This window comes from Terrapene carolina, unplaced genomic scaffold (genome assembly GCF_002925995.2).
Source record: "Terrapene carolina triunguis isolate 2854851 unplaced genomic scaffold, T_m_triunguis-2.0 Scaffold67, whole genome shotgun sequence".
Classification (NCBI taxonomy): Eukaryota; Metazoa; Chordata; order Testudines; family Emydidae; genus Terrapene; species Terrapene triunguis.
In genome coordinates, this window is record NW_020664418.1 from 29,496,175 (window position 1) to 29,509,740 (window position 13,566).

At 44.4% G+C, this 13,566-nt stretch overlaps 1 protein-coding gene across 1 annotated transcript in view; it reads left to right on the forward strand.

Annotated features, from left to right (window-relative positions):
• Window positions 1–1,361: 1,361 nt before the first annotated feature.
• Window positions 1,362–13,566, forward strand: part of LOC113406079 (unconventional myosin-Va-like) — a 57,378-nt gene continuing 45,173 nt past the window's right edge. The window contains exon 1 of the mRNA XM_026648455.1: window positions 1,362–1,414. Coding sequence (XP_026504240.1) covers window positions 1,388–1,414 — 27 coding nt within the window. The 5' untranslated portion in view covers window positions 1,362–1,387. The remainder of the gene's footprint in view (window positions 1,415–13,566) is intronic.

Below are 13,566 nucleotides of genomic sequence, written 5' to 3' on the forward strand. Positions count from 1 at the left end.
TCTTCCCCACCCCCTCACAGCCCGACCCACTCCCCCCACACCCTGCCTCACCGGCCTGCTGGGAGGTGACTGCCGGGCTGAGCCAACAGTATAGCCAAGGCTGGTCCTGGGGCCAGGAATCGCTCCAACCCATTGGGAGGGGCGCAATAGGCCAGGGCCTGCCCCGGCTGGGCTCCCTCAAGATGCACTTGCCTGGAGGGGCCCAGCCAAGCCCCCCACATTGTCTTCCTGCCCTCACTCCCTCCCTCCCTGGCTGAGACTGGTCAGATTGGTGCCTTGGTCTAAGTTCTTCCCTTTAGCCACCACCACCACCTAAGGGCTGGCTGCCCCAGACAGGGCTCTCCCTACCAGTGAGAGATTGGCACTCCCTAGGTAGTAGTGGTGTAGATCTAGCCTCTCCAAATTGGGAGGCTGGACTGAGGGAGTCTCTCCCTCTTTCTAACCTGGTGGTTAGGCAGTCAGAGGAGCTGGTTCTTCTCCCACCACCCTTGCTGATGGATGGCTGGGAAGAGGAGAGCACACACACATCTAAGGGCTGGTCTACACTGCCGCGCTAGTTCGGCGGCTGGGGATCGAAGTTCCGAGTTCGATTTATCGCGTCTGGTCTGGACGCGATAAATCGAACCAGGAAGTGATCCCCGTCGACTGCGGTACTCCAGCTCAACGAGAGAAGTACCGCGGAGTCGACGGGGAGCCTGCCTGCCGCGTGTGGACCGCGTCTGAACCGCAGTAAGTTCGAAGTAAGGTATGTCGACTTCAGCTACGTTATTCACGTAGCTGAATTTGCGTACCTTACTTCGACTTGGGGGGTAAGTGTAGACCAAGCCTAAGAGAGTGGTCACGTTTTAGACGCAGTGGGCAGGGACAATTCCCCCCTGTAAGGAGGAGGAGGGGGCGACCCCCACCTGGACAAAATGAATTAGAAAAATGAAATGAAGACCAATCCTTGTTTCCACTGCTCATCCTTTAGTTTGAAGGTCTGGCTGCTCCCTGGACCTGGTCCCCCTCGCCTCTGCCGCAGCTGGCTTCTCTCTCAGCCTCCAGCCCTCTCCCCCTACAGCCGCTGCGTGGCCCCCCGCCCCTGTGCAGCCGGCGGGAGGCAGGGCGTACCGAGCAGCAGCCGCGGCTGCAGTGGCCCGTCTGACAGAGGCTGAGCCGGGGCTGTCTGCTCCCGTCCCATCCCTCATACCCACAATGCACAGAGCGGAGCAGCCCGAGCCCCATCCCCGCATGACAGGTAACTAACAACATGGCGAGCCGAGCCGGGCCGGCGCTCTGAGCATCCCCCCGCTGCCTCACAGCCGGTGCGGGCGGCCAGGGCGGGGCAGGGAGCGGCTGCGCCTGCCTGGCCGCCGAGCCGCGCACGGGAGCCGAGGGCGGCAGCGCGATGGCAGTCTCCGAGCTCTACACAAAGGTAAGGACCGGGCTCCCCGCGCTGCGGCCGGGGAGGGGGTGGCGGGGAGAGAGCCCCCGGCGGCGGGCACCATCCGCCCGGGGCTGGCGGGGGAAGGAATGAATGAATTAAAAGGGTGGGGGAGGGGTGGCAGGCAAGTGGGGGGCTCCCAGGGTGGGGGAAGGGGCGAGCGGACGTCTGTCCACTTCCTCCTGGCTCTCCCCATCTCAGTGACTCGCCGGGGGCAGTGATTGTCCTTCATGCAGCCCCGTGGACAGCACACCAGCGGCTCTGCAGCGCTGGGCAGCCAGGAAGTGACGGAGCTAGGGAGTGAACCTCGCTAATGAGCCGTTCCAGCAGCATCTTTCCCACTTCGTCTGTGCCCCTTTTCTGACCTGAAAGGGCTCAGGAAGAGGAAGGGATAGCATCGGTGTATGCAGCATTGTGGACATTTCCTTATCATGCACACGGCCACCTCTTCTTACCTTGTTCCTTCCCAATATGGATACACGGCTGTTTAAAAAGGACTAATATTCATAATCTCCATTGTATGTTTGCTTGAACAGTTACTTTCTAATATATTTTCACTGGCTAAGGATGTCACACTGACTTGATTATAATCTGGTGGCTTTTGTTTTACTCCACATGCTAGCTAAAGAATTGCAGTTTAGGAGATACATGGATTTTCATCCTCTGTTTCTGTTCTTCTGTAGGGATATGGAGGCAGTGGATAGTTAGGTTATGCTAATGGAGTGAAGAGACAGATATAAACCTCCTGGATTTCACAGGAAGAGGCATTAGTCACCTTGATGCTCCATTGTCAATAAGTCAGGCTCTGAGATTCATACTGGTGATTTTTTTTATGTAAATTCTGCTTATAGCCTTCCCATATCAGACATAGCACAAACCACATTAGAACAACCATTTCAGCATAGTTGAACAATCAATACTCTAGGTATGTGGCCGCAGTTATTTTTAAAATGACTTTTATTGATTATTTTACATTGGTCTGTGTTGTTCAGCTATCATCATAGTTTCTAAAAATATTGTCCAATTCCTTAAAACCTTCTGCTGAAACATACAAGGTAGAAAGCTCTCTAGTATTAAAACCAGGGGTGCTGAAACAAATTTTATAGTGGGAATGCTGCTGATGGAAACCACGTATTGGTGTTTGTTATTACTACTTCAAGCCAGGGGGTGTGGCAGTACCGCTAGCTTCAGTACCACTGATTAAAATTAACTTTTTTGGTGACACTTCACATTTAGATTATATTGACTCTTGGATTTGATTCAGAATCTCTAGTGCCAGCAGTGAGGCAGTAGACTACTTTTTTTAGTAGGGTACACTAGTCAAGCAGACATCATCTTCTAATGTTTTTAGGTCCTGTAATTTGGTATCTCATCAGTTCATGCATTAGAAAGATCAATGTGAGAGCAGTATGTAGATTTTGATGACAGGAAAGATTGCAAATTAAGGTCTGTTGAAATGGACATGTTATGTATTAACAATAAATTAGAGAGTGAGAGAGAGAGCATGTTAAAAAACAAAACCTGGTAAAATTTATGCTCCACAGTTTACTTTATTTAAGGGTGACCGGGACCATTGTGGTAATCTAATCTGATCTCCTGCAGAACACAGGCCATAGGATTTCACCAAGTGATTCCTGCATTAAGTCTCTAACTTCTGGTTGAGCTAAATCATGTCTTTTTGAAAGATGCCCAGTCTTGAATCCGGGGTCACTTTTGAACATATTTGATGATGATCAATCTAGTTCTTTGCTTAAGGAGGGAGAATGAAATGGAACAGCAAATTTGTTTTTTGGATGGGCTGAAATCTTTCACCTTGTTTGAGGTATCCACCCACAAACAGAGATATAATGGGCGTTGCTTTGAAGATAAATAGTCAATACAAACTCTTCACACTCTTTGTAGCAGGGCTTGAAAATTTCACTAGACACCTCTAAAAGGCTGATACAAAGGACTGAATGCCATATTATCCTGGGACAACACCCTGGTAGGAGGCTTATGGTACATCTACACAGTAATTCAACACCTATGGCTGGCCCAGGTCAGCTGACTCAGGCTCACTGGGCTTGGGCTGCAAGGCTGTAAAATAGCTACCTTTTTTCCCCACTCAGGCTGACGCTGGGCCATATTTCTTAATTATCTCTTCATATTTTAGACCGTCAATGGCTCCCACTTCCCTGCAAAACACACCATAGAAACAATTGTTTGTAAATTCATCTCTGTTTGCAAAGCTAGAATACTATGATGACTCAAGTTATCATACTAAGGCCTGGTCCACAATAACCCCCCACTTTGGACTAAGGTACGCAAATTCAGCTACGTTAATAACGTAGCTGAATTCGAAGTACCTTAGTCCGAACTTACCGCGGGTCCAGATGCGTCAGGCAGGCTCCCCTGTCGATGCCGCGTACTCCTCTCGCCGAGCTGGAGTACCAGCATCAACCGCGAGCACTTCCGGGATCGATCCCAGAAGATCGATTGCCTGCCGCCGAACCAGGAAATAAGTGTAGACGTACCCTAAGTTATAGAATCTTATGGGGGTAATTCCACTGTGCAAAGTTAAGCTTCCATTCATCTTGTGATCGCTGCTGTTGAAAAATCTACTTTGCTTATCCACATGTTGGTTTGTTTTTAGACACTGTGACCTGTATAGACATTACAATATGCTTTTGTGGTTAACAAAACTTTGGATTTGTTTGAGTGACTGTAAAACAAGAAAATAATAACTTGTTAAGTGTGAAGAATGTTTGAGCTATGCCATATTTTGTATTTCTGCACCAGTGAGGGGTCAACTGCAAATTCTGCTTTAAGGTATTATCTTCCCCCTGGAGCCCTATTTAGTTTAAAAACTGTTTCCTGGGTACCATTGACAGGTGTGGGATTTTTTTAGAAGTTTAATGTATACATGATCTTTGTTTTACTGGTGCAATCAGAAATCCATCAATGACATGGAAGTAGTATTCTGCCATAAATGAATTGTGGAAATGTTGATTCTTTGACATGTTACTTGGGGGTGGGGCGCGGCATTTAAGGCATAATACACCTTACAAGTGAAAGGATTCTCCTTTTGTCTTTATCTAGTCTCAGGGATAGCCCTGATTCAGCAATTGGTTGCCAGCAATTGGTGTAGCTGCACTGGTGCTGGCCCTTAAGGGTACATCACCAGTGCAGAGATAAAAGATCTGTGTCATGGCTGCGGCTGGCCTGGATCAGCTGACTTGGGCTCAGGCTGCAGGGCTTAAAAATTGCAGTGTAGACATTCAGTCTCGGGCTGGAGCCCAGGCTCTGGCACCCTCCATCCTCGCAGGTTCCAGCTCAAGCCTGAACATCTTACACAGTGATTTTTCAGCTCTTCAGCCCGCGAGCCCAAGCAACTGACCCAGACCAGCCAGGGTTTTTTATTCCCTGTGTAGACATACCCTAAGAGTCAACAAGGGCAAGCTGGTTTACATTGGTTGAGTTAATCAAGGTTTATGCTTGCTTGAAGTAGAGGGCAAGTGAGCACACTTTGTTGTGGATGTAGCACTCATCTGACCTCATCTCCATCAAATGAAAAACCATTTTCAGTGTTGGATGTCAGCATTGCCCCAGGTGTTTTTAGAAATTTTCTTTCTGCCAAATTTGTGAATATCTATAAAACTGCACAAAAAATTAGTTTTTAAATATGGAAATTTACAAAGCAGGTTAGAAATTGTCTTCTGCTCCTTTTCTTTTAAAACTGAAATGAAGAGCTTACATTAGGAACTTTTTTTTGTCCCCCTTCTTTTACCCCTTTTTTTTCTTTTTTTTTTCTTTTTTGTATGATTGAGACCCTTCCTTATCTGTACAGTTACTTGTGTACATCTTCACAGTCACATAACAAAAAAACTTTTTTTTTTTACGTTGGGGACTGGTTTTCAAAAAATTTGTGTTGTTTGTAACCACCCATGACCAGATTATTAATAAAGGTGGAGAAAAAGATATTCCAAGATAGAACCTTTGTTTTCTCAGAGCATTTAGTGTTGCCTTTTGGGGACTTCTTGTTTCTCTTGCCTCCCTTTCCCGAGTCTCCCACCTTTGAAGTAGCTAGTGCTGCTGACCTCGGGTCCAATCCAGTTTCTATTAAAGTAAATGAAAAGACTCCCATTGATTTCAGTGGAAGTTATATTGGGTCTTTCCGTAGATAGCTTCAGTTTTAGATCATGTGACTCTGCACGCAGTGTTGACCTTAAACTCTGCAAGCCTCTCCTTGGAGCTTCTCAGCTTTGGGTTTTGCAAGCAGTAACCCGAAATGCCTTCACTTCTAGTGGTATTTGGGAAACTGCATAGTAAAGGAAGTAACTTCTTTGTTTCAATTCAAAGTTCTTTGTTTTAGTGCATATTTTGTTACTTGGCTCTTTTCATTACTTGGCTCTTTTAATTGTGTGCACTTACCTCATTTGTTTTTGTGGAATGAGGTGTCCTGATTTGCTTTGGGTCCAGAACTCTCTTTGCTTGTTGAAATTTCACCCTGTATGTACTATTTGTAAAAATAATTTCCCAAGATAAATAAAAATGTTTTTATGAATTTAAAAAAGAAACATCAGGCCCTTATCCTGTATTGATAACTGCATGAGCAGACCTTGGTACTTCAAGAACCCCATTGTTTCAGTGGGGGTCAGTGCAGGCTCTGGGTCTGCCACTACAGTTCTCTGGGCAGGGGCAGGGCCTTAGTTAAAATAAACAAAGATCCCCTTGCAATGTTTCCAACCCAAACACAACACTATGCTAATATGCTGAGACTATGAAAGTGAAAATGACTAGAAACTATCTAGTTAGTATATTTTAATGGTTCAAGATATGCTATTTGTTTGCTATTTTACATTTGTCTTAATAGTGAAAGGTCATTTGAAAATTTGCTCACTTTTAAAAAAAAAAAAAATGTGATAAAATTTTGTTTGCCTTAAGCCTGGAGAAATTCCTTTAGCTGGCTAAATTAAAAAGACATTCATTTTGCTGCTGTGAATCACTGTGTGTTGTTTTGGAGCTTTCTAAAAATTAAACAACTACTAATTGTCCTCAGAAAAAAAAGTTTTCTGACAGGGTTGTACTACTGAATAATAGAGTGGTGGTAGTCATTCATTTTGACATACAAATTGTGCAGTGTGCTTCTTGAACCAGGAAGAGAGAGATACTTAGTATTCAAGCTCGTTTCTGTGTAGGATCACTGCAGCTCTGAATAGGGAGGTTATTAGGGAGATTAAACATATACTATTGCTGTTAATTTAAGCAGACACATGTGTAAGATGGCAAGGTGTCTTTTATTTTGTATTTGCTAAACGTATCTTATGTTCTTGTCTTCTTGCCAAAAATTAATTGCAAACAGAAGAGGAAATATTTTAGCTTCATTTCTGCTTAAGAGACTGCTGTATTATTAAAATAGAAGTACTAAAAACGTTATGGGTAAGTGCTATGCAAAATTCTGAGCAGTTGACTTTATTGCTGTTGTCTTCAAAATAAAGGCACGTAATATAGTATTACCTGTTGTATATCAATGTATGGTTATGCCCTAAACCAGTGTTTCCCAAACTTGGGATGCCGCTTGTGTAGGGAAAGCCCCTGGCGGGCCGGGCTGGTTTGTTTACCTCCCCTGTCCGCAGGTCCGGCCGATCGCGTCTCCCAGTGGCTGCGGTTCACTGCTCCAGGCCAATGGGAGCTGCTGGAAGCGGTGCGGGCCGAGGGACGTACTACACAAGCGTCGTCCCAAGTTTGGGAAACACTGCCTTAAACAATTAATTTATTATGCATTCTCTCTTGTAATCTTTTTCTATGGTTGGATGTTACATTTGTGGCCAATTAAACTGAAAAAGTCTCATCTTTCTATACAATTTATATCTATTATATATGTCAGGATTTTACCATTCTTGTTAATAGAAAATTTGAAGCCCTCCAAGCAAGATTTGTTAGTCTTTTTTATTAGTGTATGTGTAAGTATGAAGTTGTATTCTGTGCTTGAAGACCAGAAAGAGTGTTAAACCAAGACCTCTTAAGTCAGAACTGTTCATTTTAACACTCAGTTTCTTCCAGGGAGGAAATGACGACATCATGGGTAGGGCTCTGTGTGGTCTGGGAGGTAGCAATCGGTTTGTGAAAGCTTCTTCTCATTCCACAAATAGGCTTTGAGAGGATGTATTGTGCAAGCCTAATGCAAACTGAAGAACTGTAGCATCATTGGAAGCTGCTTTTTTTTAAAGCAGCTCTGTAGTGAAAAGGAAATTATTCATTGCTGCTTCAGACCTAATCTTGGGGGAGGGTAAATTTCCTTTGTCGCATGTGGGGACTAAGCATGAAGCCCCTATTAATAATTGGTTTTGTTTATCTAATTCCTCATCCACAGTATTAAAAAATTTACCCTTTAATAGTATTATTGGAGTGCGGTGGGTTCCCTTCCCCCCACGCATCACCAGAAATCCTTACAAAATAATAATGTCTGTATATTTAGCTGTTCCAAGTTATCATGTGTGTTTCTGCTGCAGTGACTCTGTAATGCGCACCAGATGGGATTAGATAATTAGTTAGTATTTTTTTAGCTAGATAAATCATAGCTTTTCTAGTTGACGAGTTACTGGGCCCTACACAAGTAAGTGTGAATAAGAGTCAGTACTGCTCCTACCACCACAAAATGCTCCATGTTAAGGGGTGAGGCATAGGGGAAGCAAATCTGGCAAACCTACCTGGTTTTCAGGGTCTCCTCAATAGGGCTGCAAATCTCTAACAGTGGTCATGTCACTAATATCATCTATCTCCATGTATATCTCTAATGCGCCATTGAATCACTTTTGCTATTAAAAATTACACACTGAACTGCTTGTATCAAAGCAGTGGTTCACAATATTAAAACAGTATTCCTATATGTGGTGGTCTGGTTCCTCAAATATATTTCACCAGCTTTATGTGTTAGTGCAGTTGACTTCCACAAAAAATCAAAGGTGATAGTAATATTGTATGTAGACAGCATGATTTTCCCTGTATGTGTGAAATAGTGCATAACTGACAATTATTTCCTGTAAAGAAAAGGCTACCCCACAGGGATGGCTATATCCCCTATGGCTGTTAGACTTTTTTTTTTTTTTTTTGCCATGATAGCTTCTTCAGTGGACTTAAGAGGTGCCAGTCATTTAATAACTGTTTTAAAGGGACAGTGATGGAACTTAGTTTAGTGTGTGTGTGCTCTTTTTAATTTGCAAAACCTAACGTTAATAGAACTGTTTGCATCCTTACTTATGTCCTGAACACTGGAACCTAACAGGAACATAGGCATGTGTACAGGCAGTTCACTTTGAGAAGCAAAATCTGGCCGAGCAGGTGCTCTGGTTGGTCCGCCATTGGTGTAGTCAGGAGATATATGTTTCTTACAGAAGTCATGGATTCTGTGGTGTGTTTTGTTCCCTCCCAGCCCTCCCTTAATCCCTGACTTTTGGTGCCGTGGGTGAATGGCGGTAACAGCAGTATTTGAACCAGTTCACTGTGAACCCCAAAAGCTTCCGGAAATCAGGAACTCTCCTGATTAGTTAGTGATTTAGCTTGTGTGTGCGCTTGGGAAGGGCAGACCATGAACTCTAGGACTTCTTTACTTTACTTTTGTTGTTGTTTGCATGTTTGAAAAAAATTGGAGGTTACCTCAGATCCAGTCCTGCAAACACTCACTATGGGATAGTGTTTGCTAGTTACTGTGAGTAATTTCTTTAAAAAATTATTTTTTAAAAATTTGGGATATCATAGAATATCAGGGTTGGAAGGGACCTCAGGAGGTCATCTAGTCCAACCCCCTGCTCAAAGTAGGACCAATCTGCAGATCCCTAAATGGCCCCCTCAAGGCTTGAACTCACAACCCTGGGCTTAGCAGGCCAATGCTCAAACCACTGATCTTACAGTAGTAAGCAATATACCCCTCTGTGTTTGTGGGATTGGACAACTTTTCTATCGCTTCTGCTGATTTCACATTGGACCTGCACCCAATATGGAAGTTGGCATGTTTGGGTTCTTAGGGCTTGATCATATGCTCATCGAAGTTAATAGCAAAGCTCCCATTGACTTTAACAGTGCAGGATTGGGACCTTAATATATACTGTTGCTGTCATTGGGCTCAAATCTGTGTGATCTCCAGCTATTTGAAAATACACCTTATTCTCAGGGTATTGTTTGACATTGCTTAGGCCCTTATCCTGCAAAGACTTAAACACATGCTTAACTTTATTCACTGCCTCAGTGGAAGTAATTTCAGTGTGTAAAGTTAAGCATGCGTGTAAGGATCAGGGCCTTAATTTGTATTTTGTTTAATTTTAGGGGGATAACTTTGCAGTCCCCATTCACATGGGAAACGAAAATGTTTCCTTGATAAATTCCTTAATGGTGAGTAGCATGTGTGTAAATACATTGCTGCTGCTGCCAGGAAGGGCTCTGACTATTTAAATGTATTTAATATTTATAGCAAAACCAGTTCATTTTGGAGTGTGGTGTCCGATTTTTCAGACAGCCCATTGAGTCAATCACATAATTAATGGGCTCAGCTACTGATAACACAGACCACTCTTTGAATTGCACTCTGAGTGCAAGCAGCAGCCTTGTGTGGCACACACTGTCAATCAGGACTTTGTGAGACACTGAATGCCTCAATTACTTGCCAACACAAAAGCATCCAGAGCTTTTGAGCTGGTGATCTTGATGCATCTAGTTAACTACACGCTTGAGGCACAGGAGCAACCTGCCACCTGGATTTTTTCTAAAGCCTTTCAATTGGAAAAATATTTAATCTTTGTGTGTTCTCATTTGACACCATCATTTAGTTTTGTTGCTGTTTCTTGTCATATCTGTGTGAGAAAATCTGAAAATGAGAGGATCAGAGATGGCCTGAGGCTCAAACAAGGCAGGTGACTGCTTAGGGTCCAGTAGTCAACAAGAGGAGTGTTTTTGTACTGTAATTGCACCAAATGGCTATCACACACACAAACATTAGGCCAGGTTTTCATATTGCCAGAGAGGTCTAAGGATTTGGCTCTACTGTATGCCTATGGACTGCAAATCCTATCTGATGAATACCTATCTGAGGACCCACACATGGTAAAGCTGGTTCTGGAGAGGATAAATTTGGCTAATTCCTAGGGATAGCAGGGCAGCTAGTAGGAGCTCCAGGAACATGCCATATGGTTGGCCAATGATGCAGGTTTTACATACTGGCCCAAATTAAACAGAGAAAGAGACTCCAAGAGAAGTTCTGTGGTAATAGTAATCATGTCTTGGTGCTTCGGCTACAGCTACAGCTCCTTCAAGTTTATTAGTGGAGGAAACAAGACAGTAACATAAGTCCAAAGAGCCATGTATCAATGAGAAAACGAGAGCAGTATCTAGTGGTTTAAATCAGGAGATTAGTAGTCAAGACTCCTCCTGAATTCTGTTCTCAGTTAACTTGCTGTGTGACCTTGGGCAAGTAATTTCATCTCTCTCTTTGTTTTTCCTATCTGTAAAATGGGTGCAGTAATATATATCTCAGGGGGATATTCTAAGGCCTAATTAATGCTTCTAAAGTGCTTTGCTACCCTTGGGGGAAAAGCACTACAGAGTTGTGTTGAAAACAGCCGCCATCACTAACTACTGAAATGATACCTGTGCCTACCAATGGTAGCAGGTGTTGGAAGGACTGAAGCATAAAAGGCAATGGTGTAAGAGTAGGGAAGCTCAAACTTTGCTTGGCTGTGGAGTTCATTGGTAACTTAAGAGGAGTTGAGGACAGCACTTGACTTGCATTTGTCCCCCCTTTTAATGTGGGTTGTGATCCATTATAGTTGCTTACAAAGTAGGAGCAGAGTCTTCTCAGGCTACCCCTCTTTACTAAAATCTACGTGGCCACATGTTGAATTGTATATACTTCTGGGTTGCAGGCCTCACATTGTACACTCCTTATATAGGCTTGAGAAAGAGGGGACGGATATGGACCAGAACAGGTCTAATCCAAGTGTAATTGCAGTAGTACACCTCTACCCCGATATAACGCGACCCGATATAACACGAATTCAGATATAATGCAGTAAAGCAGCGCTCCGGGGGGGCGGGGCTGCGCATTCCGGCGGATCAAAGCAAGTTCGATATAACACGGTTTCACCTATAATGCGGTAAGATTTTTTTGGCTCCCGAGGACAGCGTTATATCGGGGTAGAGGTGTATATTCAAGTGGGTTATCATCATGCTATTTGGTAAAAGTGTTTTTAATGAATTCTTTTAACACCTTCCTTATTTCTCCCAGGTTGCTTATCAAGTCTCTCACCTTCAGTTGACCTCCCATGAAATAGTGACCTCAGCTATGGCTAGACCTACGGCTGGCAAATTAATTAATTGAGATGGAACAAAGACTGCCACAAATAATTAATAGGATAATTGGCTTATGGAGTTAGCTTAGTTTTTGAGAGATGGGGAGATGAATGGCATAAACACAACTTGTACAATAGAGACCCTTCCAAACTACTTATTTTCCTGGTCTGATGATGGTCTGGATTACAAAATTAAATGCAAAGTGAAAGCAATGCTACTGTATATCTCATACTTTGCTTTATTCTTCAGTGGAACAGGTGAGGGGAAAAATGAGACTCTGTTCTGTATGCTATGTATAACCTGTATGCTCAAAAGGTCTGTTACACTCCCCCCCATCACCCTTCTGTCTCCTCTCCCTCTTTGAATACCTGTGAAGTGGCTTCCCCCTCCCCTCCCCGCCCCCCGGAATGCTTGTGGGATGAGTGGGCTGCTTGAACAGCTGGAAGATCAGAAGAGCTCCCAGGTAGACAAGGTGTCTGGAACTCTAATTAGGCAGCGATCACACACCCAATGCATGGATACTGCATGGACACTGTTGGAGGTGGAGTGTGACCAACCAGATGTGGCCAAGTCATCTCTAGTTGCAGGCCACGAGGAGCAGGTCCTTAAAAGGGGAAGGGGCCATGTGCTCAGTGGTGCACTCACAAGATTGTACCTCACGTAAAGACCCTTCACCCGGACCGCCTGGCCAGTGATTCGCCACGTTGTGTTCCATCGTGCCTCGGGAAGACTTACCTTCATCGCACCGTCCATCGCTGCGCCGGGGGACACTTATCTTGAAGGATCCTGACATCTCCAGTGCCGTGCCTGTCCTGGGAGCGTGAGTGTGACACCACCACCCCCCTTCTTTTGAGCTTAGCTATCAGTATAATAAACATGCTGCTTTCTGCCAAATTCTGGTGGGTCATTAGTCCTTCCTAAGCTTACTAGCTGGCCCAATTTCAGGTAACAGACTCCAGTTATCTTGCCATGTGAAGGTCCCTACGGTATCCATGTTTTCAATGTAGTTAAATGAAAACTGTGAGTTTATGTGGTAGTTTTAAATAGGGAAAAATGCAACATCCGTATTTGCTATAAGATTTGAGAGATTTGCATATGGGCTCCTTATTGAAAGCGGATAAGCAGGGGCGGCTCCAGGCACCAGCGCACCAAGCGCGTGCCTGGGGCGGCAAGCCGCGGGGGCCGGCCTGCCATTCACCGTGAGGGCGCCAGTCAGGTTGCCTTCGGTGGCATGCCTGCGGGAGGTCCACTGGTCCCGTGACTTCGGCGGCCATTCGGCGGCGGGTACACTGAAGGCATGGGACCGGCGGACCTCCCGTAGGCATGCCGCCGAAGGCTGCCTCACTGCCGTGCTTGGGGCGGCAAAATACGTAGAGCCGCCCCTGTGGATAAGACAAATAAATAATTAGTTGCTACTGGAATTACTTATGTTTTTCAGTTTCTCCATTTGATTATCACAAGACAGTGGGGTTCTGCCATTATTTTTAGTGACTTAAATTAAAACACTCTCACTCTTTGTGCCGCTGGAGAAATAAGCTAAAATATTGTGAATCACTTTAACAATGAGGGAATTCATTGCCCCAGCATGGCTTGTCACACGTTATCCTTGCAGATTTTCATGGGTTATTAATGCATAGTTTTAAAAGAAGATGACCTTAGTCGTTATGCTGCAAAGGTGAGAGAGAGAGAGAAGCTGGGGCGCAGACCAAGTGCAAACAACGTGGAAATATTCTTCACTCAGACTAAATCTGTTTCACATGTAAAGGAAACCATGACTGACTCTCAAGGTGCTGGAAGTTTGTACCACCAGAGGTACTGGGTGA